Source organism: Lepidochelys kempii, chromosome 6, assembly GCF_965140265.1.
Source record: "Lepidochelys kempii isolate rLepKem1 chromosome 6, rLepKem1.hap2, whole genome shotgun sequence".
NCBI lineage: Eukaryota > Metazoa > Chordata > Testudines > Cheloniidae > Lepidochelys > Lepidochelys kempii.
In genome coordinates this window covers 12,636,363-12,660,353 of record NC_133261.1, presented here as the reverse complement: position 1 = coordinate 12,660,353, position 23,991 = coordinate 12,636,363, and the positions used below count along the sequence as shown (strand labels likewise).

The 23,991-nt window shown below is 52.0% G+C and overlaps 1 protein-coding gene across 2 annotated transcripts in view; it reads left to right on the top strand.

The window, feature by feature from the left end:
• SPTB (spectrin beta, erythrocytic) overlaps positions 1 to 23,991 on the top strand; it is a 133,897-nt gene that overhangs the window by 29,439 nt on the left and 80,467 nt on the right. For both annotated transcript variants that reach the window (XR_012159281.1, XM_073346701.1), the window contains exon 2: positions 19,072 to 19,269. Coding sequence is in view for 1 of the 2 variants with exons in the window: in XM_073346701.1 (XP_073202802.1) it covers positions 19,122 to 19,269 (148 nt within the window). In the remaining variant the exon portion in view is untranslated. The remainder of the gene's footprint in view (positions 1 to 19,071; positions 19,270 to 23,991) is intronic.

Here is a 23,991-nt window from a genome sequence, read left to right as displayed (position 1 = left end):
GGAATCCAGGGGAAATCCAATGCCCCAGGGTGGGGTTGGGGCTGCTGTCTTTTGGGTCAGATGGACAGCGAGGCCCTCTGCACTTGTCGTTCAAAATCCTGTGGCCCTCTCCTAAAGAGTAAGCGTGTGAACCCAACGGTCCTGGCCCAGTCCCAGCACTGGTAAATACCTGCTGCCAGCCTCCCTTTCCCTGGCAGTTTCACCTGGATCCCTAGTTGCCTTCCAGATGGCCACGGCATCTCGCTGGGAGCTGCTAAGGGCCACTCTGAAGGTCAAATATAGTCAGTTACAGAGTCTGAGCTGGAGTCAGGAGCTGGGCCCGGGGTTCCAATCACATTTTTCCTGGGTCTTTAAAAAAGTGATTTTCCCTCCCCCATTGCCACATGAAAGACCTACACAAACCAGAGGGGAAACCAACACCACAGAGCGCTGCCAGATGGGCAGAGCAAACCAGCTACCCATGCCCTACCTGCTTCCTGCTGATCTCTCACACATTTTAGGAACATTTGCTGCCACCTGGAACAGCAGCCGGGGAAACATTCTCAGACAGATGTGTGGGGTTTAAATGGATGGTATCGTATTAAACAGCTGCCATGTTCTGCCCCAGAGGTGGCTGCCTTTCAATGGGACAGGCAGGGAAAGGGTCTCTGTCGTAGCTGTCTCCCCCATTCCTCCCCCATAGTTCAGAGGGAGAGGCGCACACTACACTGGGCTTTCCAGGCCTGGGGAAGGGTGCATGTCTTCTTGCCCTCACCCCCGCTGAAGCGAGATGGAGGGGACTTTGTTGGGGGCGGGAGGGCCAGAGTCCCTCGCTGCTTACCCCAGCAACAACTTCACAGCAACTAGCTCCCCGACATCTCCCCATCGACAATGCGGGACGCTGCTCCGAAAACAGTCGGCACCGAAAAAGTTAATAGCACCCACTCTGGAGCCTAATGATGGCAGCAAGACCCCAGGGGGTGGCGTCCCAGGCTGCCTGCAGCCTCAGGCACATGTTGCTGCCTCACTGCACCATCCACCCGTGCTCTGAGGATTACCTTCACAACGGCACCGTGTTGCTCAAATTGCGGCAGAACTGGCTCAATTAACCCCCCCCCCACCCCGATTTTACTTTCCCCTGTAGGTCACGGATGAGAAGAGGTGCCTCAACCTGCTCCCTGCTCTGCAGGCCATTGCGATATCCAGGGGCGCTGGGGCAGGCTCTGCGGCTCGTCCACGCGAAGTGATTTTGCACAGGCCTTGGTGCCGCAGCCTGGAGAGCTCCAGTCCACTCCAGTCCCGCAATGTGGCCATCTTATAAGAACACCCGAGACACCTTGGTTCAGGGACCTTTTCAACAAGAGCCTGGAGCTCAATTAGGCCGCGACTTTTCTTTCATTTTGCCATCTACGCGATCTACTATTCGGCCATTGGCATGGCTGCAAGGTCCGATTATCCACAGACCTCTGAAGGCAGCCAAAGCAGGTCTAATTCGAGCTCTAGGGAGCACTTGAGGGTCCACCACATCATGTCTGAATGTGTTGCTCTGACTGCAGACTGCACGCACATCGCCAGGCGAGACCAAGCATGAAGCCAAAAAGAAGCCAAAGGCCAGCTGGCCAGCAAAGAAAACAAAGAGCGGCACTAGCCCATTTGGTGAGTCCTGCATTTCAAGGCCACAAGGGACGATAATGACACTCTAAGGGAACCTCCTCCAGAACAGAGCCCCTCACCAGGGCCGAGCCAGAGCAGAGCTTTTAGAAAGAGAATCCAGTCTGACGGACTCCACCACATGCCTAGATCTGCTGGGCCAATAGTTAATTAGCGGCGATGCTAAAAATTTGCTCTTTATTTCTAGCCTGAATTTTAAAAGTGTTAAGGACTTCAGTGCTCAGCATAAAAGTAGGCATCTGTGGATCTGAGCCCTGGATGGAAGGTTCAGTTCGAGAGCTTTTAAGATTATAGCTGTGTAAAGAAGGTCTGGTCTATGCCCGTAAAGGGTATCGTAGAGATGCAATTTATACCAGCAAAAAGTGCATTTGCCAGTTTATAGCAGTTCCCCTAATGAAATAATGGCATGAGTGTTCTACACCAGGACTTTTGCCGGTGTGGCTATGACGGTCAGGGATCTGATGTTTTGGGGGAAGTTTCAGCTAAAGCAGTTCAGTTGTTTCCAAGAATGAGATTAGGGGGAAATACATTGTTTTACTTAATTTCTTACAACCCTTTTGTTGAGAAGCCCTAGCACCCCCATGCTTTGGAGAAGGGGCTTGAAATTTGGCAAGGGGGAAACCCTGGTGTCAGACATATGCCGTCTTCGTGAAAATGCACCCCAAACTTGGTCAGCTTTGAGCCTCTTAAAAATCACTGCTTGTACATGCTCAGTAGAGACTACATGTCATGTGAACTATGTCTCTTTAAAATGTTAGGGAAATTAAATATAAAATTAAGGTGTGTGACAAAGTGGGACTGTTCTTAATGTTTCCTCTGAATAGTGTGGGGGGCCCCTCAGTTTCCCCTATGCAGTTCTTAAGTATCTAGGTGGTGGGGTAAGGGTATATGATCGTTGCAGAGCCCTAGAGGGCAGGTGTGTGCAGGGGTCTGGACACAGAGAATGGCCGACACCCTGTTTCCTGGCAACTGATGGCCTGGCCCTTCCCCCCTGCAAGGTGAGAGCTAAAGGGTTGGAGAACAAAGGAATCAGGTGACCTCCTGGCCCGGGAAAGGAACAAAGCCCAGGGGAGGAGAGGCTGGAAGGAGTTTCAGTTTGGGCTGGTTGGAGACATGGAGTGAAGGGCAGACGTGGTTGTCTGGCTCATTGCCCCCCAAAATGGACCCAGCTGAGGGGTCCTGTTCTCTGCACCTAGAAACTCTGTTTTAGACTATGTTCCTGTCGTCTAATAAACCTCTGTTTTACTGGCTGGCTGAGAGTCCCGTCTGACTGCGAAGTTGGGGTGCAGGACCCTCTGGCTTCTCCAGGAGCCTGCCTGGGCGGACTCGCTGTGGGAAGCGCACGGAGGGGCACAGGATGCTGAATGCTCCAAGGTCAGACCCAGGAAGGTGGAAGCTGTGTGAGTTTTGTGTCCTGAATACAGGCTGCTCGCAGAAAGGAGACTTCCCCAGAGTCCTGACTGGCTTCATGGGGAGCAGTTCCAGAGCATCGCCCAGGGACTCCGTGACAAGGTGGCAAAATCAAGTACTCAGAAGTCAAGAAATTCAACTTCGGCAACATAAATTCAGCTTCACTGCACGTCCGTGCCTTGAGATCAGAGCAGGGTGATGGGCAATGTTCCCTCTAATTTTTGACAGGCCATGTGTGCAAAAAATTTATTCTGTGCAAATTTCTGACAGGCCGTGTGCGCAAAAAATATTTTCTGTACAAACTGTGCTTCTGTGCAAATTTTTGTGCGCGCGGTGTTTCGGATCTGTGTTTCGGATCTGTGTTTGGGATCTGTGTTTGTGTTTGGGATCTGTGTTTAGGATCGGTGTTTGGGATCTGTGTTTCAGATCTGTGTTTGTGTTTGGGATCTCTGTTTGGGATCAGTGTTTGGGATCTGTTTCAGAGTAACAGCCGTGTTAGTCTGTATTCGCAAAAAGAAAAGGAGTACTTGTGGCACCTTAGAGACTAACCAATTTATTTGAGCATAAGCTTTCGTGAGCTACAGCTCACTTCATCGGATGCATACTGTGGAAACTGCAGCAGACTTTATATATACACAGAGAATATGAAACAATACCTCCTCCCACCCCACTGTCCTGCTGGTAATAGCTTATCTAAAGTGATCATCAGGTGGGCCATTTCCAGCACAAATCCAGGTTTTCTCACCCTCCACCCCCCCACACAAATTCACTCTCCTGCTGGTGATAGCCCATCCAAAGTGACAACTCTTTACACAATGTGCATGACAATCAAGTTGGGCTATTTCCTGCACAAATCCAGGTTTTCTCACATCCCCCCCACCCACATACACACACAAACTCACTCTCCTGCTGGTAATAGCTCATCCAAACTGACCACTCTCCAGGTTTAAATCCAAGTTAAACCAGAACATCGGGGGGGGGGGGGGTAGGAAAAAACAAGAGGACAAAGGCTACCTTGCATAATGACTTAGCCACTCCCAGTCTCTATTTAAGCCTAAATTAATAGTATCCAATTTGCAAATGAATTCCAATTCAGCAGTTTCTCGCTGGAGTCTGGATTTGAAGTTTTTTTGTTTTAAGATAGCGACCTTCATGTCTGTGATTGCGTGACCAGAGAGATTGAAGTGTTCTCCGACTGGTTTATGAATGTTATAATTCTTGACATCTGATTTGTGTCCATTTATTCTTTTACGTAGAGACTGTCCAGTTTGACCAATGTACATGGCAGAGGGGCATTGCTGGCAAATGATGGCATATATCACATTGGTGGATGTGCAGGTGAACGAGCCTCTGACAGTGTGGCTGATGTTATTAGGCCCTGTGATGGTGTCCCCTGAATAGATATGTGGACACAGTTGGCAACGGGCTTTGTTGCAAGGATAAGTTCCTGGGTTAGTGGTTCTGTTGTGTGGTATGTGGTTGTTGGTGAGTATTTGCTTCAGGTTGCGGGGCTGTCTGTAGGCAAGGACTGGCCTGTCTCCCAAGATTTGTGAGAGTGCTGGGTCATCCTTTAGGATAGATTGTAGATCCTTAATAATGCGTTGGAGGGGTTTTAGTTGGGGGCTGAAGGTGACGGCTAGTGGCGTTCTGTTATTTTCTTTGTTAGGCCTGTCCTGTAGTAGGTAACTTCTGGGAACTCTTCTGGCTCTATCAATCTGTTTCTTTACTTCTGCAGGTGGGTATTGTAGTTGTAAGAAAGCTTGACAGAGATCTTGTAGGTGTTTGTCTCTGTCTGAGGGGTTGGAGCAAATGCAGTTGTATCGCAGAGCTTGGCTGTAGACGATGGATCGTGTGGTGTGGTCAGGGTGAAAGCTGGAGGCATGCAGGTAGGAATAGCGGTCAGTAGGTTTCCAGTATAGGGTGGTGTTTATGTGACCATTGTTTATTAGCACTGTAGTGTCCAGGAAGTGGATCTCTTGTGTGGACTGGACCAGGCTGAGGTTGGTGGTGGGATGGAAATTGTTGAAATCATGGTGGAATTCCTCAAGGGCTTCTTTTCCATGGGTCCAGATGATGAAGATGTCATCAATATAGCGCAAGTAGAGTAGGGGCTTTAGGGGACGAGAGCTGAGGAAGCGTTGTTCTAAATCAGCCATAAAAATGTTGGCATACTGTGGGGCCATGCGGGTACCCATAGCAGTGCCGCTGATCTGAAGGTATACATTGTCCCCAAATGTGAAATAGTTATGGGTAAGGACAAAGTCACAAAGTTCAGCCACCAGGTTAGCCGTTTCAGAGTAACAGCTGTGTTAGTCTGTATTCGCAAAAAGAAAAGGAGTACTTGTGGCACCTTAGAGACTAACCAATTTATTAGAGCATAAGCTTTCGTGAGCTACAGCTCACTTCCTCAGATGCATATCGTGGAAACTGCAGCAGGCTTTATATATACACAGAGAATATGAAACAATACCTCCTCCCACCCCACTGTCCTGCTGGTAATAGCTTATCTAAAGTGATCATCAGGTGGGCCATTTCCAGCACAAATCCAGGTTTTCGATAGTGTTCTTGACGGCTTGTAGTCCATCTTTGTGTGGAATGTTGGTGTAGAGGGCTTCTACATCCATAGTGGCCAGGATGGTGTTATCAGGAAGATCACCGATGGATTGAAGTTTCCTCAGGAAGTCAGTGGTGTCTCGAAGGTAGCTGGGAATGCTGGTAGCGTAGGGCCTGAGGAGGGAGTCTACATAGCCAGACAATCCTGCTGTCAGGGTGCCAATGCCTGAGATGATGGGGCGCCCAGGATTTCCAGGTTTATGGATCTTGGGTAGTAGATAGAATATCCCAGGTCGGGGTTCCAGGGGTAATGGCCCACCTGATGATCACTTTAGATAAGCTATTACCAGCAGGACAGTGGGGTGGGAGGAGGTATTGTTTCATATTCTCTGTGTATATAAAGTCTGCTGCAGTTTCCACGGTATGCATCCGATGAAGTGAGCTGTAGCTCACGAAAGCTTATGCTCAAATAAATTGGTTAGTCTCTAAGGTGCCACAAGTACTCCTTTTCTGTTTGGGATCTGTGTTTCAGATCTGTGTTTGTGTTTGGGATCGGTGTTTGGGATCTGTGTGTGTGCGCACATGCGCACAGCTTAGAGGGAACAGTGATGATGGGATTGACCAAGGGCCTGGAAAAACGCTCCGAGGAAGAGAGTTTGAAAAGGTTGGGATTGCTATTTTAGAGAAGAGACAGGTAAGAGGAGACATGATGAAAGGATATAAAACACTGAATGGGTGGGAGATGAGAACTTCTTTTCTCTGTCTCCTAACACAAGGACAAGGGGGCATTCAATGACATTAAAAGATGGAAAATGCAAAATTGGTAAAAGGAAATACTTTTCCAAACAGTGTGATTAGCCTGCGGAACTCACAGCCACATGAAGTTATCCCTCTTACTATTAGGGACCAGGATGAAACCTATTGCTGGGGGCAGATTATCCCACAGCTGCTACTGCCATGGTCTTACACTTTCTTCTGAAGCATTTGGCACTAGCCACTGTCAGAAATATGGACAAGGGACTGGATGGGGCTAGGGTCTGATCCAGGCTGGTAATTCCTATGCTCCTATGTATGGGAGGGAGTGTATCCTAGTGGAAAGAGCACTGGTTTGGGCCTCAGGGCATCTGGATTCTATTCCCAGCTCAGCTGTTGAGTGACCTTAGGCTTTGCCTCTTTGTGCCTCAGTTTCCTATGTGTAAAAATGGGGATAAAGCGCTTGGAGATGTGCTGATGGAAAGCGCTGTGTAAGAGCTGGGGATTATAATGATTTTCTATTCCTGTGTTTGTTGTTAAGTGTTCAGGGTGGAGTGTAGCTACCATTCGAAGCAGTAATGTCTCGGATAAGCGATATGTTCAGAAGAAGCACCTTTAACTCTTGCCGGTCCCTGACTTTTGAGTACTAGATCTGGCAGAAGTCAGACTGCATTTGCGCTGGGAGGGGAGGGTCTTTGCCTGTAATATTCATACACTTTGTAATGCTGCAAAGTACCTTGAGGCTTGTGCAGTGGGCTGCATAAATCGATGAAGAAGAGGTGTCTGGAATGGCAAACAGACGTAGGTAGTGGGCTGCCATGTGGGGTCTTACGTGTACGAGGCAGCAGGGTCTACCATGTAGCTCCCAGCAAGGCAGTCAAGTTATCCCACCAGTGAAACGATTGAGCAGCTTTCAACTGATGGGAATTTTTGCTGTCATAGAATCATAGAATATCAGGGTTGGAAGGGACCTCAGGAGGTCATCTAGTCCAACCCCCTCCTCAAAGCAGGACCGATCCCCAATTAAATCATCCCAGCCAGGGCTTTGTCAAGCCTGACCTTAAAAACTTCTAGGGAAGGAGATTCCACCACCTCCCTAGGTAACGCATTCCAGTGTTTCACCACCCTCCTACTGAAAAAGTTTTTCCTAATATCCAACCTAAATTTCCCCCACTACAACTTGAGACCATTACTCCTTGTTCTGTCATCTGCTACCACTGAGAACAGTCTAGAGCCATCCTCTTTGGAACCCCCTTTCAGGTAGTTGAAAGCAGCTATCAAATCCCCCTCATTCTTCTCTTTCACAGACTAAACATCCCCAGTTCCCTCAGCCTCTCCTCATAAGTCATGTGTTCCAGTCCCCTAATCATTTTTGTTGCCCTCCGCTGGACTCTTTCCAATTTTTCCACATCCTTCTTGTAGTGTGGGGCCCAAAACTGGACACAGTACTCCAGATGAGGCCTCACCAATGTCGAATAGAGGGGAACGATCACGTCCCTCGATCTGCTGGCAATGCCTCTACTTATACATCCCAAAATGCCATTGGCCTTCTTGGCAACAAGGGCACACTGTTGACTCATATCCAACTTCTCGTCCACTGTCACCCCTAGGTCCTTTTCTGCAGAACTGCTGCCTACCCATTCGGTCCCTAGTCTGTAGCGGTGCATGGGATTCTTCCGTCCTAAGTGCAGGACTCTGCACTTGTCCTTGTTGAACCTCATCAGATTTCTTTTGGCCCAATCCTCCAATTTGTCTAGGTCCCTCTGTATCCTATCCCTACCTGCCACCGTATCTACCACTCCTCCCAGTTTAGTGTCATCCGCAAACTTGCTGAGGGTGCAATCCACACCGTCCTCCAGATCATTTATGAAGATATTGAACAAAACCGGCCCCAGGACCGACCCCTGGGGCACTCCACTTGATACCGGCTGCCAACTAGACATGGAGCCATTGATCACTACCCGTTGAGCCCGACAATCTAGCCAACTTTCTACCCACCTTGTAGTGCATCCATCCAGCCCATACTTCTTTAACTTGCTGGCAAGAATACTGTGGGAGACCGTGTCAAAAGCTTTGCTAAAGTCAAGGAACAACACGTCCACTGCTTTCCCTTCATCCACAGAGCCAGTTATCTCGTCATAGAAGGCAATTAGATTAGTCAGGCATGACTTGTCCTTGGTGAATCCATGCTGTAGAAATTAACTTTAATGTGACGTGAATCACACTCACACAGTGTGTCCCCCCCTCCAGGCTCCACTCCCACCCACCTGGACTCTGCTTGCACCGAGCAGCCTGCAGGGCTGCAGCCTAAGCCAGTGCTGCTGCTTCTAAGCTCCAAAGTGGTACTGAGCCAAGTGCCAGCCGTGGTATTTCTGATTAGGGCATTCCCATAGGTGTGGGTGGAACGGGCTGGGAGATAACCCAGGGGCGCCGTACAGCTCTGCCAGTCCCAGATAAAGGACTATGGAGGTTTTCAGCTGGATTGTTTGGAACTGGGGTTGGCTTTCACTTGTTTTTTCTCCTTCTTAAAACCTGTTTCTGGCCATCAGCAGTAGAGCTCTCCGGCGTCTAGAGCAGGGGGGCGGGAGTTGGGATTCTTCAATTTCAAGGCCAAAAAGGGACAACAGTGATTATCTAGTCTGGCCTCCGAACACAGGCCAGAGACCAGCCCCCAAATCCTTCCTGCAGCGGAGCTTGTAGAAAACAAAGCCAGTCTTGATTTTAAAAATGGTCAGTGATGGAGAATCTACCACAACCCTTGGTAAATGGTTCCAATGGCTCGTTACTCTCACTGTCAAAAATGTTCCCCTTCCTTCCAGGCTGAATGTGTCTAGCTGTAACGTCCAGCCATGGGATCCTGTTAGACCTTTCTCTGCTAGACTGAAGAGCCTATTATTAAATACTGGTTCCCCATGTAGGTACATATAGACTGGGATCAAGTCACCCCTTTAACCTGCTCTAGAGCACTTTATGTCTCTCACTACAAGGCATGTTTTCTACCCCTTTAATCATTCTCGTGGCTCTTCTCTGACCCCTCTCCAATTTATCAACATCCTTCTTGAATTGTAGGCACCAGAACTGAACACAGGATTCCAGGAACGGTCACACCCGTGTCAAATACAGAGGTACAATAACCTCTCTGCTCCTACTCGAGATTCCCCTGTTTATACATCCCAGGATCGCATTAGCTGTTTTGGCCACAGAGTAACACTAGGAGCTCATGATCAGCTGATTATCCCCCCACAACCCACAAGTCTTTTTCAGTCCCGGCTTCCCAGGGTAGAGTGCCCCAGCCTGTAAGAATGATGTATATTCTTTGTTCCTAGGTGCACACATTTGCATTTAGCCGCATTGAAACATACATTGTTTGCCTGAGCTCAGTTTACCAAGTGCTCCCGATCTCTCTGTATCAGTGACCTGTCCTCTTCATTATTTACCCCTCCCCGTATCTTTGCCTCATCTGCAAACTTCGTCAGTGATCAGGTTCACTTCCAGGTCACTGATAAAACTACTAAACAGCAAAGGGCAAGGAACTGATCTCAGCTGGTCTCCATTAGAGACACCCCCATTCGATGATGCTTGCCCATTTACAGTGACATGTTAAGACCTCTCAGCCAGGTTTAGTACATTTAATGTGGGCCATGGTCACTTTATATTGTTCTAGTTTTTTAATTAAAATGTCCTGTGGAGCCAAGTCGAAGGCCTCCAAGAAGTCTCAGCAAGGCCCAGCCAGACGTCTTCGTAGTTTTAGGGCTCCCCAGATGGCAGTTCCATTGGTATAATACGGCCCCAGCTCCCAGAGGAAGCCGGTGATACTGCCCTGGTTACTGAATGGGGTGCTGGACTGCCTGCCAGTGCCCCCCCAACCTGTGCCAAAGACACGGGCATCGCTGTCCTTAAAGCAATAGCCTATGCATGGCATGGCCAGTGAGACCGGGGCCATCCCTGACTCCGTTAGAAAAGGGCCTGGGGTTCTGTAACATCCCTCAGACAGCACTCCAGAGACTGGCAGAAGGGACCTGAGTGCAGGGACACATCCCCAGCTGGTGTCGGTCAATGAAAGCTCCATTGGAGCCGGGGGACCAGATCTCCAGCTGCAGCCTGTCGGCCCTCGCTCCATTGGAGTTAATTAGGCAGATCTCCAGCTGGTGCCAATTGGCCATAGGTCTGTTGGAGCCAGTGGGGCCAGGTCCCCAGCTGGTATAAATCAGTGCAGCTGCATTGGAGACAATGGTCCCAGTTGGTGTGAATTAGTGTTGCTCCATGGGGTGCCTCTTGCCGATTTGTGCCGGCTGAGGACCTGAACCACAGGAGAAGCTGGATTGGTTGGCACTGACGTTTCACATTGCCAGCTAAGGCTTGGTGCTCGGTGTGGATCAGCTCTGAGCTGTGCTCCTCCGGTGCCTTGTCCTGCGTGGCTGTTGGCCTTGTACGCTAGCATATCTGTGCCAGGGGTGCATGGCACAGCAAGTGGCAGGGCCTGTCTGTGTCTAATTCCTCGGGTGGCTCAGAGCTCTGGCAGGTCTGATGGGGAGACAAAGAGCAGCGGCTGTCCCTGTGTTTTGTTCTCCAGCCAAGGCTAAGTAACTGCTACACCCAGTCACCGCTGATTGGCAGGAGTGTTCGTGCGACCAGACATAGGCGCCCTCCTGGGTCATTGAGTCCCATCTCAGCTGTTGCAGGTCACCCTGCCCTAAAATCCTATAAATAAGCCACTCCAGCCCCATCTTCAGGGTCTTTGCCCCCACTGCTCCTCTTGGGAGTCTGTTCTTGGACCTCCCTCCTCTGATGGATGGAAACCTTTTCTCATTCCCAGCCCCAGATCACTGCTGGACAGTCTATCACCATTTCTACTTGTTCCAACTTTGTCTGTTATCTTTAATAGCTCTTCACCCTCCCTGGTGTCCCCCAGCAATCAGATCCTCTCCCCCTGCACTTGCCAGGTGAAACAAGTCCAGTTCTTCCAGTCTCCATCCATAACGTCGGCCCTCCATTCCCCTGATCACCCTACTAGCTTCTTCTCTGCACCGCGTCCTGTCGGAATTCATCTGCCTCAACTGTGGGGGACCAGAACTGGACTCAGTATTGCAGACGTGGTCTCACCCGGGCCTGGGACTTGTAGCGGAGAAGAGGTGTGGGATGGTTCTGTGCTATGGGGGAGGCCAAACTATATGATCACACTGGTCCTTTCTGCCCGTAAGATCTATGAAGTATTGCTCCCCCTCTGCCCTCCCCACTAGGAAATACTTGGTGGCCAAAGCTGGAAAACAGGGCTTTGCTGAGTGGAAATTAAAATGCCAGACTCCCTTTCCCCTGCAGTTCCTCTGTCTGCTGGGAGTCTAAACATTCTTTGACATCAGCTGTTTCCCCAGATGGTGAGATTCTCTCCCCCTGGAATGTCTTTTCTTTCTAGCAAGAATAACTTTAATCTTCCTAAATCTCCCGGGTGGGGCTCGCTGGGCCCATGATCACTGGCGCTGCTAGAGACACCCGACCCGTTCTGAATTGACGGTTGCTTCCAGACAGTTATAGATAGTAACCGTTCAGACCTAAATCTTTCAAATGACCCGCATGGGCATGCGGCACCTCCCCCTGCCCAGGACAGCTGGGGCTGATATCGCCCATGCCAAGCTATTTGGAGCCATGCTACTTTTAGAGGGGAATTTCTACACCAGGCACGCTGGGAAGCACTCTTCCTAATTCCAGGCCGAGAAGGAGGCCTCCTGGGGAGCTTGCTTCGTGCGCTCAGAATAGCGGCGGGTTGGCTCCAGCTGCTCCGGGTGATACCGCCACTTGCGCTGCTCAGTGCGCCGGATGATAATGTTGTCAGGCCACGCCTTGGGAGCTCTGTGCCAGGCCACCTCCAGCACGACACCCGCAAATGGTTCTTTCGCTCTCCACTTCAGCTTTCAACAGCCTGCCAGCTTCCAAAAGGGAACCGGAGGAGAGCTTGGGTTCCCGACCTGAGTCTTCGATTGCACCGAGAAGGCTCTTCCGCAGCCAGTGCTATCTGCAATCGGCCCTTCTCCCTCCTAGCTGCCCTTCAGTACGTTAACTGGCAAAGCAGGCAAGTCTGCGCTTCTAACTTGGTGCAAGGTCTCCCCTCCCCCCTTCCCCCCCACGTTAAGTGATCCACAACAATCAGTTTGTATATGCTGCATTGCTCTCCCGCCATCAAGTTTCATGCTGCCTCCCCTCTTTCAGAATGAGCACTAAGCAGACATCCCATGATGCATTGCTCAGCGGCTGGTCTGTATGCATTCGGGGACTGTTTGTGCTGTGCATTGTGGGATATGTTCCTACCAGAAGGTCATGGAATTATGGAGACTCAGGATCAGCCTCTATAATTCCCATGAAAGCGACAAAGAGTCCTGTGGCACCTTACAGACTAACAGACGTATTGGAGCATAAACTTTCGTGGGTGAATACCCACTTCTTCAGATGCATGTATATAATTCCCATGGTTGCTCTGGTTTCAGACCATCATCTGGGCAGGGGAGCGGCAAGGAGATATTTTGTTTGTGGGCGCAGAGCACTTTAACACAAAACACCTCAGGTTGACCCACAACAAACTGAAGTGCAGACAAGCTCTTAGGGCCCTTCCGAGCGGGCGGGGGGAAGGTATCGGGAATGCAGATCAGGGAGCTAGAGCAGGTGGCTTTCACGAAGCACGCCCCACAGGCGTTCTGCATAAGAGGGCCCGCTCATCCTTCCCTTCCCCTATGCCTCACATGGAACGGGAGCGAGATCGTGGCACCAGGCCGCGCTCCGGGGTCAGCTGTGTGCTGTCTCTGCATTCCCTCGCGTCGCAGCCGGCAGCCAGGCCAGCATGGGAGAGGCAAACACCTCCTGGAAAGGAGGTAAGGCTGCTGCTCCCAGGAAGGAGGGATTTGCCCAGTGAGCCAGGCGGGTGTGCTTCCTTCCCAAAAGAAACCCCATCACAGGGAAGCGTCCATTAAAACTTTGCTGCATGTCTATTGGGATCCGGCCATGCTTACAGCAGTGCAGGTCTGGGCCCATGGGGGAGCCCAGCTGCATGGGGTTAAGGAAATGGAACGTCCCACAGTGCAGTGAGTGAGTCAGTGTTCTCATCGGCAGGCCCCTGGGCTGGGAATCTGGGGACCTAGGTATGGTTCCTGGCTGTGCCACCGATCTGCTCTGTGACTTAGACGTTTCCTTTCCCTGTGTATTTAGACTGCAAACTCTTCAGAGCAGAGACTGTCTCTTGCTGTGTGTCTGGGCAGCGCCTGGCCCCATGGGGCCCTGATCTCAGCTGGGGCAGGGCCTGTCTCTCCCTGTGTGTCTATGTAATCTCACCTGGGGCAGGGCCTCTCCCTTGCTGTGTGTCTGGGCAGTGCCTGGCACCACGGGGCTCTGATCTCAGCTGGGGCAGGGCCTGTCTCTCCCTGTGTGTCTGTGCAGCGCCCTGCACCACGGTGCCCTGATCTCAGCTGGGGCAGGGCCTGTCTCTCCCTGTGTGTCTGGGCAGCGCCCTGCACCACGGGGCCCTGATCTCAGCTGGGGCAGGACCTGTCTCTTGTTGTGTCTGGGCAGCGCCTGGCACCACGGGGCCCTGATCTCAGCTGGGGCAGGGCCTGTCTCTCACTGTGTGTCTATGTAATCTCACCTGGGGCAGGGCCTCTCCCTTGCTGTGTGTCTGGGCAGCGCCTGGCCCCATGGGGCCCTGATCTCAGCTGAAGCAGGGCTGTCTCTCCCTGTGTGTCTGGGCAGCGCTCAGCACAAGGGGGCCTGGATCTCAGCTGGGGCAGGGCCTGTCTCTCCCTGTGTGTCTGGGCAGCACCTGCTACAACAGGGCCCTGATCTGCCTTGGGGCCCCTAGGTGCTATTGTAATGCTAATAATTAATAGTATTGTGCATAGTGTGTTTTACACCAGCTAAATGTCTATTCTAAAGCAGCCACTCAAGCCCCGTTGCTATCAATGGCTGCACATGGGGCAGGTGGGTGGGGCCAGGGAATGGTCCCGCATAGAAAACAGATCTATAGGCCACGGCGGTTTGCCTCGTAACTAGTGATAGGCTGAACCTCAGAAAGCCCCTTAAATCCAGACCTGCTTAGCCAACTCTCGTCCCCCCGCTAGATCCTTCCGCTCCGTTTCAGCCCGGCTCTTCCTCAGCTCAGTGAACCCTCCGTTAGCCTCGATTTATGGTGAAAACCATTGGGCAAGGAACTGCCGGGACAGGACATGTGCCGGAGTCTCTGTCACGCTGGCATAGCAGTGTCGGTCCTGGGGGATTCCGTGCAGGGCTAAAGCCCTGATGCAGACAGTTACACTGACAGAAAAGTGCTTTTGCGGGTGCACTTATTTGGCTCAGGGAACTGGTAGGAACTACTCCGGCGCGCTACCCCTTTTCCCAGGGTAAGCTGTGCCCGGGTGGGTTTGCCGGTAGAACCCCCCCATACAGCTGTACCGGCAAACCTCTTCTCGCCTCGCCCTTGCCTAGGAATAACGACGGTACGTTCGCCAACACAAGGTAATCGACACCAGGGGCAGACCCAGCGAAAGGCGAGGGGTATCTGAGCTTTCCCACACCACAGCAAGCCCAGGGGGCCTATGGGAGAGCCCAGGGTCTTACCTCCCTCTGCTAACTCATGGGAAGACTCCCAGCTGCCTGTGTCTACACTAGGACTTCCCTGGGGTTAGTGACAAGGAAAGGACCCTGCTTCGTTTTCCTCATGATGACGAGGCTGAACGGGCCCGTCCTGGCGCAGGGTCTGATTTCATGGTGTAACACTGCCATCAGTGATGGACTAGCTGTTGTGGTTGTTCTTTGTCAGGCCCGTTATCAACCCTGGCTGGGGTTCAGTTGGATGTGGCACCTGTCCCCCAGGGGCCCACTGACTGGGAGTAAGTATTTTTATACAGTGCAGTAAAGTCCGGCGGCACTTTGCAGTCACGCAACGTGTTCCCTGCCGCGCATCGCTGGCAGTGGAAATGCCACAACTTAAATCAGCGCAAGATGAGTGAGGGGAAGAGGCAGAAGCAGGGGTGGGTGGGAAGGGGCATTTGAAGGGGTTCCTAGGTGTATGGGGACTCGGATGCTGCCCCAGGCCTGTGGGCACCATGGCAGCTGGCAGGAGGGGGAAAATCCATTCAGCTAGACGCGAACAAGCTTTGGCCTCTTCTGACCCATGTCTGAACAGTGGAAACTGCCCTCTCCCCCCGCAGTCCCGGGAGCCGTCCAGTTAGCACAGGAGCATGGGCTGCCCTGAGCTGGGTGCTGTGAGCAGGGGAACCTGGCGGGGACTGCCCCAGAGCGTTCTGCTGGGGTTGGCCATCCAGGGAACTGGCAGCAGGTTGGGGCCACAGGCGCCCCAAAGGCACTAAGCCATCTGTTCCGAGCCATCTGTTGCCCATCAAAAGCCAGCCCCAGCCTGTACTGAAACCCGAGCATCTGGGCATCCCCCATCAGCCCTGCCTCCTTTCCATGTGTACATCCTTCAGCAAGCCACCTGTGTCCCCTGCCACAGCACTCAGGCTGCTCTGGCCAGGGGTGGGAGCGCAGAGCTGGGACAGCTCAGGCAGGATCTCCTCATTGGAGGGGAAACAAAACAGCAGCACGGACGTGCCTAACCCCAGAGAACAACACAGGGGACTCTGGGCAAACAGGCAGGGCAGAGCCTGGTAGCAGCTATGAAATGGGCATTGCACCCAGGGGACCCTGAGGTCTGGGGTAGTGGATCCATACATAGTGGGAACCGTGGTCCCTGGCGGCTTCCTGTCTGGGAGGCTGATATATTCATCTTTTCCCGTAACACCAGAGACGGCAGCTCAGATGTGCCCCCGGAGGCTTGGCCACGCTCCCAATGAGCCAGCGCCAGACGAGCTCTTTCCAAGCTGCATGAGACACCAAATCCTCCTTAGCAGATTAAACATAGACTCTTCGCAGGCACTCCCCATTCAAACCCCTCCGGCTGAGCTCTCTGCTGGCACAACTCCACCGTCTTTAATGGACAGAGCTTGACCAACCAACTCCGTCAGTCTGTCCACTGTCTGCCCGAAGGGGCCATGATAGACACATGCCAGGCGCTTTCCTTGGGCGGGGTGCCCTGGAGAGAGACTGCTCCTTGGGTAGCAGCTCTCCCATTCTGTGCCCTTGCGCGTCCCCGTACACGGCGGGCAGGGAGCGGAGCCAGGAAGGATTTTTTCAACAAAGTGTTTTTTCCATTGCAAAAAGCTGATTTGTTGAAATGAGACCTTTGCATAGGAACAGAGCAGTTGCGATCACATTTGGACGGGGAAGGTTTCTCAGGGGCAGCGTGGCATCTCATCCCACCCCCACCTAGCCCAGTGGTTGGGAAACTCTTCAGGGACATGGGAGACCCTGCGTCAACTCTCACCTAGCTCTTGTCTTCACTTGCTCTCAAAGCACTTTACCAAGTATCATTATCTCCTCTGGGTAGATGGGGAAACTGAGGCAGGGGGAGGTAGAGAAATGACTTGCACAGGCTCACCCAGAAAGGCAGTGGCAGAGATAGGGGACTCGAATCCAGGCCTCCTGCATCCTTGTCCAGAGCTCTCGCTGGGCTGCCGGGCCCAGTTTGGGGCTGTGGATACAGTAGCCCTTGCTCTCTAAAGTTAGGCTGCTTGTTTTTGCAGCTCCTGGCTTGGGGTTTTGTCGGCAGCGAGAACTGGGCCGTCTTCCAGTGTTAATCAAAATCTAGCCTGGCCAGACGTGGCAGCCAGTTTGACACGTTCAAAATCTCCACCCAAATGGTGCGATTTCTGCTTCTGTTCCACTGGCACCGCAGTGTGTTTTGGAGAGTCAAAGTGTGCGTTGCCACCTGGCAGTCCTGCCCCATGCGTGACCATCGGACACCGGCAGGGAGGTGGCCTTGCGCTTGATGGTTCGTTTTTAGGTGCAGCCACTGTACCTGGGATTGGTCTTTACTCCCTTCCTTTGAAGCGTTGCTGCACGCTGTTAAACAGTGGACATGGAGGCTGCACTTCCATGGAAAGCAAAGGGCATCCCTGGATCTCCTGGGGGTGGGACACCCTGCCAGTTGCTCGCTATGGGATGACCCCTCTCCCTGGCCTCTTCCCCCTTTGGGTTTCCTACAAGAGAAAGAGATTAGTCCTTGTCTTTGCAAACAAAACGCCTTTGGCCAGGGCAGGCTTGTTAGGGAAGGTAACAAGTGATCGAGTGACTTTTTGGTGTAGGACAACTGCCCATTCTGCAGGTATCTAGCCAGGCTTCAGGGAGGGCGCAGGACTGGGACAGTCACACCAGCACTGTCTTGGCTTCTGTAAAAAATGAAAGCTGTTTCCCGTAACTCTCTTTCTGTTTCACAGGGACTTTCTGAGGGAGCCGCCAACCTGGTCGGGAATGTTCCACAAAATGTTTTTTCCATGGGAAATGCACTTTCCGTAAAAAATGTATGGAGTTTTACCAAATTTTTATGGATTTTTACCAATTTGGGGGGGAATCTTTTCAAATTTTACCTAAAATTTTTTATTTTTTTTTCCCACTGGGGAAAAAGGAAACCTAAAGAAAATGTTTCAGTTTGGGTCAATTCGACATTAATCTATGTCTGCCTGACCTCCTGTGTGGCCTCATGGGAGCTGTAGTTCGGTGCCTCATGCCTTCACTCTCCTCTATGGGCCTGGCTGGACTACATCTCCCATGAGGCACTGTGGCAGCTCAGTGGGCGCTGATTCTCACAGAACCAAGCCAAAATATGCTGATCCGAAGTGCAGACACGAAACATTTCACACCAAACGTTTTTTGGAACTTTCCATTGTTTTGATATGTCAACTTTTCCTCCTGATTCAGGACAAAACAATATTGGAATTTCCCTGAGGCCAGGCTTTCTGGTCAGCTGGGATAACACAGTGATGTACAAATGCCAGTGGTGTTTCGAAGGTGGCACAGTGTTTACCACTACTCCTTTAGCTGTATTGCTAGGGTGATGTAGGCCTGGATTCAAGAGAGCATTTAAGCACAGGCTTAAAATCAAACCTATGCTTGTCTTATTAAAATTAGTGGAATTTAAGCACTTATCTGAAGTGAAGCAACTGGGTTGCCAACCTGAAGCTTTCAAAAATCACGAATCAGGCCTAGAATAGTGTGAGACGGGTTTACAAAATCTGGAGATTTTAACCAAAAGTAATTCTTTAGGTCATGTTTTACAGCTTTTCTCTGCAACCAGGAGAGCTAGAAATATACTTTAAAAAAAGTTAAAGGTGAAATTCTTGCCTTATCACAGGATTCCTGAAGGTGTGGCCTAAATATACAGTGAGGATCGGCAACCCCGAGTATGTTTTCAAGCGCTTTTCTGAATCAAGGTCTTAGTGTCCAGATAATATTCCTAACACTCATTTCTCCAGTTGGACAGGCACTGCTGTGTCACTTTCACTCAGTTCAGTGACAGGTTATTGGCAGGACTCGTTATGCAAGACCCAGCGTGAGTCTCCGCAGAGCTGTAGGCGCAAGCAGATGGGGCTTCTTGTGACTTACGTCTCCACCTTCTGGGCACGGTGGCTCGAGTGCCTTCAGCTCGGCCGGGCTGTCCTACTGCTGGGGCTGCTGCAATATTTCATGAAGTGCCAGAGCTTGGGGCAGAAACTGGTGCCGGGGCCATCACGGCGCGTCTCCCCTGAATGAGCCCGGTGTGTGGGAGGCGGCTCGTCAGTTTCCCCCCAGTGTCCCAGGGAGATGCTGACGCTCCCATGTGCTTTCCTGCAGGGGCCCTTTCCCCGTAACCGAAGCCAGAGCAGCTGTGGCAGGCCCAGAACATGACCTCCACCCCTGACTATGATCACTTGGAGATTCAGCAGCAGTACAGCCGGATCAACGCGCGCTGGGAAGCCTCGGACGATGAGCTGGACAATGATAACAGCTCTGCAAGGCTCTTCGAGAGATCCCGCATCAAAGCTCTGGCAGGTACCACGCTTAACTCCTCAGGGCGCTGGGTAGCACCGTCTCCCCTCGGGGGCGCAGCACCTCTTGGATGGAGCCCTTCTGGGCCTCTTCTTTGCTGAACCTTCGGAGGCCCTGATTCAGGAAAACACTTATGCACGGGCTTAACTTTGAGTAGTCCCATTGACTGAAAAACTAAGCACGTGATTTGCTGGCGAGAGGATGCTTTGCTGAGTCGGGTCCCCAATAACGCAGCGGACGGGGTCTGGGCGGGGTGCAGTAGAACAGATCCCCTGAGCCCAGCACAGGGGACAGTCAGGGTTTCCCTTGGGTAGAAGAACTCTGGGGGCCTGGGACAGGGCCGGCCCACAACATTTTGGCACCTGAGGCGGAGAGCTCCAATGACGCCCCCATGCCCCCTAGCTTGGGCCAAAACTTTGAAACTCTGGGTCCTAGTGGCACCCCCCAACAGTCTGGCACCTGAGGTGGCTGCCTCAGCTCGCCTCATGGTAAGGCCAGCCCTGGTCTAGGAGCTCTTCAATAAGTGGAGCACATGCCACCCCTGGGGTTGGATGGTCAGTCACTGGCTGTTTGAACTAAACTCTGCCCTAAGGGTGCTGGAAACTTACTGGGGTGGCATGTAGCTGTCTGTAAGGCTCAAAGAATCTGCCTGGGTCTCTGGGGCTGAGGAGTAACACAGACATAGGCACCAACTCTGTGGGTGCTGCAAAAAAAAAAGTGGGTGCTCGGCACCCACCAGCCACAGCTGTTCAGCAGCCCCACCAATCAGCTGTTTGGCAGGTGGCGGGAGGCTCTTGGAGGGAAGGGGGCGGAGTGGGGTGGACAGATGCGGAGCGAGGGCGGGGCTTCAGGAGACAGGATTGAGAGGGCGGGGCCTCAGGGTGGAGCAGGGGTGGAGAACTCACCGGCAAAAATACAAGTCAGCACCTGTGAACTCAGACACATGGCCAGATAGACACAGAACTGTTCGGAGAAGATCCCAGATCAGGGCTGGCCAGTCGGGACTGGGGCTGACCACCAGACAAGCCAAAACCCTACAAGGTTCTTCTGTCCTTTCTGGGCCTTTATATCTTCCAGATGAAGACTCGGCCCAGCCCTCCCCTCCTCTCCCCTGTGGACACAGCTAGGTCCCCCTCCCAATATTTCCCAATATTTCCCCCACCCCTCAGCCACTCTTTACTTCTTCCTCCTAGCTGCCTTTGCCCTCCAGCCATTGAACCCCTCCCTGCCTGGTGCCTGCCCGGCAGACCTGGCAGGGAATGGGAGTCGGGGGTAAAGCTGGTGAGAAACGACAAAGTTTTTGTTCCTTTTTTCCCTCTCCACTGAAAATTTCAACCTTTCATCAGAAACCCCCAAATTCTGGGCCCAAATCATTTTGATTTTGGTGCTTCTGTTTTCTGGACAAACCCTGGCCATTTTCGGCAGGGAGCTGACGCTTTTCGGAAACCGTTCAGTCAAAGTTCCCAGGCGTCTGTTGAAAACCAGCCGCAATGGAAAAATGCTGTCTGCCCTTTGTTGTGACCTTCGGCTTTCCCTGGGCGCCTTGGCTGAGCTGTCCAGGGCACCTCCACTGGGCGAACAATGCAGAGACTTGCAGGGGGCCTCGTTAATAATGAACCTAGCCTTTATCTAGCACGTCTCATCAGTAGATCTCAAAGCACCTGACAAAGGAGGTTGGGATCATTATCTCTCTTTCTCAAATGGTGAAACTGAGGCACAAAGCAGGCAAGGGACTTGCCCAAGGTTACCCAGCAGGCCAGCAACAGAGCCAAGAATGGTGTTCACTGTACATTTATAAACAGAGTCTCAGAAAAGCATTTCTCCCCTCCCTCAGCTACTAGGAGCCCGGGTCAGGCATCTGTGTCTCCTGGAATCCCTTTGCACCCTGCTGTTGCTGTCTCAGGGAGAGATGCAGAGCCTTGACGACAAACTGCATCCCAAATCTAAGGCCTCCTTTCTGTGCAGGGAATTGTCCACTCTTCCAGGGCTCAGAGGAGGGCGGAGAGTCATCAGGCAGTCAGCCATAGCGCTCTGCTCCTGCGCTGCCCGGCCCCAGAGTTTAGAGCAGCTAAGGGGGTGCTCTAAGCTACGCCACTGGCAGGATGCCTGTAGGGGGCTCTGCGCATGTGGAGAATTGGTGTGGCGGAGTGCCTGTCTGCCACCTCGTCACCACGCAGCAGCCCCCTGCCAGGCCCACGCAAGCAGCGCAAAGCCTGTGGAGGGGAGTATCCAACACGACACGTCTCCCTCTGCAGAGCAATTAGACAAGGTGCGTCAGGAGCCGCCTGCATCCAACTGCAATTCACATGTGGGAAATGACCAGTGCGCTGGTTTCCTGGCCCAGCCTGGAGGGAGCCTGACACCCTGAAGTCTTGATGGTGGCTGAAGAGAACCACTTCCATGACGCTTTTCCCAGCTCAGGGCTCCCACTACCCTCCTACCCCCCACCCCCTGCCTTCACACCCATTCATGGTGGAAATTCTTTAAACTGATGAATTATTATATAAAATAATATATAAAATATATAAAATAGTTTAATTTTGTTCTTCCTATATACCAGGCTCCCGTCTGCCACTGTGGCTCAGGAGAAGCAGCCTGTAACAGGGCGCCCCCCTCCCACGCACCCCATTCCGGCTTTGCAGTGCCCTGCCTCAGTTTCCCCATTTGCTTAGGGGAGAACGCCACATCACATGCATGATAATGAAACTGCACCCCAGGAGGGGAGTGTTCTAGTTAGGCCTCACACACACTGGCCCTCCAGGGCCCAACCCCAGCTCAGTGTCTCTTTTCTTGAGTCAGGAGCTCCCAGTTGCAGTCCAGGTCCCACCGTTTCTTTACTGCCTGCAGCTGTTAGCTCAGCCCAGCTGCCGCTGTCCGGCCCAGCACTCCCAGCTGGACCAGTACTGGCTCCCACAGGAGCTCCTTGTAAGTGCCACCCCAAGGCAGGAGGGGTGGGGCAGGGCTAACTGCACAGGGCTAACTGCACAGGGCTGGGTGCCCCTAGGCCCCCTGGCCCATGAAGGAACCAGCCACCCTGGCACAGCATCTGCGTGTAGCGTGTAGCGTTTTCCCCGGAAACTCCGTGTAACTCTGTTTCCCGCCGCAGAGATGCCCTCTGTGCGTGTGGCGTTGGTCACCGCGGCCCTGGGCCCTGCTGGCACTTTCGTTTTAATGTGTGGGGCCAACTGGAGGAGGGGAAAACCCCTCCCCCAACAGCATTTTCTTAGCAGGAAAGGATGGAGTGAGCCCGCCAGCAAGGCCAGCTGCCCGCGTGTCTTTCAGTCTGTTCGTGCAGCAGCCAGTGGAGTGGAGGCTTGGTCCCCGAGGCCACCTCGAGCCCTGCGCTAATCAAAATAGTAATGGAAGGGAAAAGAAAGCGGCCTCTCTGTGCTGTTATTACTCACTCCCCCCTCCTGGCTTTGTGCTGCGGCCCATCGCTGTCGCTAAGGAGCAATGAGACTGTTGAAGGTGGAAAGAGCGCGGCCAGCTGCAAAGGCAAAATGCACTTCCCCACCGTAGCCAGAAAGCGCTCCCTGGCACACCCCAGAGCTGGGCGCAGTGCAAATACAGCGGGATGCATGGAGAGGAAGGGGGGTAGAGACACAGGTACACGCTTGCCATGAGGTTCTGGCTGGCTAAGCTGCAGCCTCGATAGAGCGTCAGAGAAACCATATCCAGTGCAGGAAGCAGCCCTGCGCTGCACCAGGTGCTGGGCCCACCGAGGGGGGGGGGGAATTCTTAACCGTGTTTAATATTACTAATAGTAACTTGAATTGCCACAGGCAGCACTGCAGTCCCATTGCATTAGGCACTCTACAAACACTGGAGCAGATGGGAATTTTTCCATCATGTGCCAGCAATGCCCCTCTGCCAGGTACATTGGTCAACTGGGCAGTCTCTACGTAAAAGAATAAATGGACACAAATCAGACGTCAAGAATTATAACATTCAAAAACCAGTCGGAGAACACTTCAATCTCTTTGGTCACTTGATTACAAACCTAAAAGTGGCAATTCTTCAACAAAAAAACTTCAAAAACAGACTCCAAGGAGAGACTGCTGAATTGGAATTAATTTGCAAACTGGATACAATTAATTTAGGCTTGAATAGAGACTGGGAGTAGATGGGTCATTACACAAAATAAAACTATTTCCCCATGTTTATTTCCCCCCCACCCCCCACTGTTCCCCAGACGTTCTTGTCAACTGCTGGAAATGGCCCACCTTGATTATCACTACAAAAGGTTCCCCCCCGCCCCCCGCTCTCCTGCTGGTAATAGCTCACCTTACCTGATCACTCTTGTTACAGTGTGTATGGTAACACCCATTTGTTCATGTTCTCTGTGTATATAAATCTCCCCACTGTATTTTCCACTAAATGCATCCGATGAAGTGAGCTGTAGCTCACGAAAGCTTATGCTCAAATAAATTTGTTAGTCGCTAAGGTGCCACAAGTCCTCCTTTTCTTTTTGCTTTTTTCATGGAAAGTTGTGTTTTGGACTAAAGTGGTTTTTTTTGCAAAAAGTTCTACTTTCTAAGGAGAGTGTTCATTTTTCATCAAAAAACTGAATGCTGAAAACCTGAGATATTTTAATGCAGAAATGTTGCAACGGTGCCTTGTAGGATTTGTAGTTCGGGTGCCTCATGTCCCCATTCTCTTCTGTGGGCTGGGCTCCCAGCTGGACTACATCTCCCATAATGCACCATGGCCAGGGACTCCCATGAT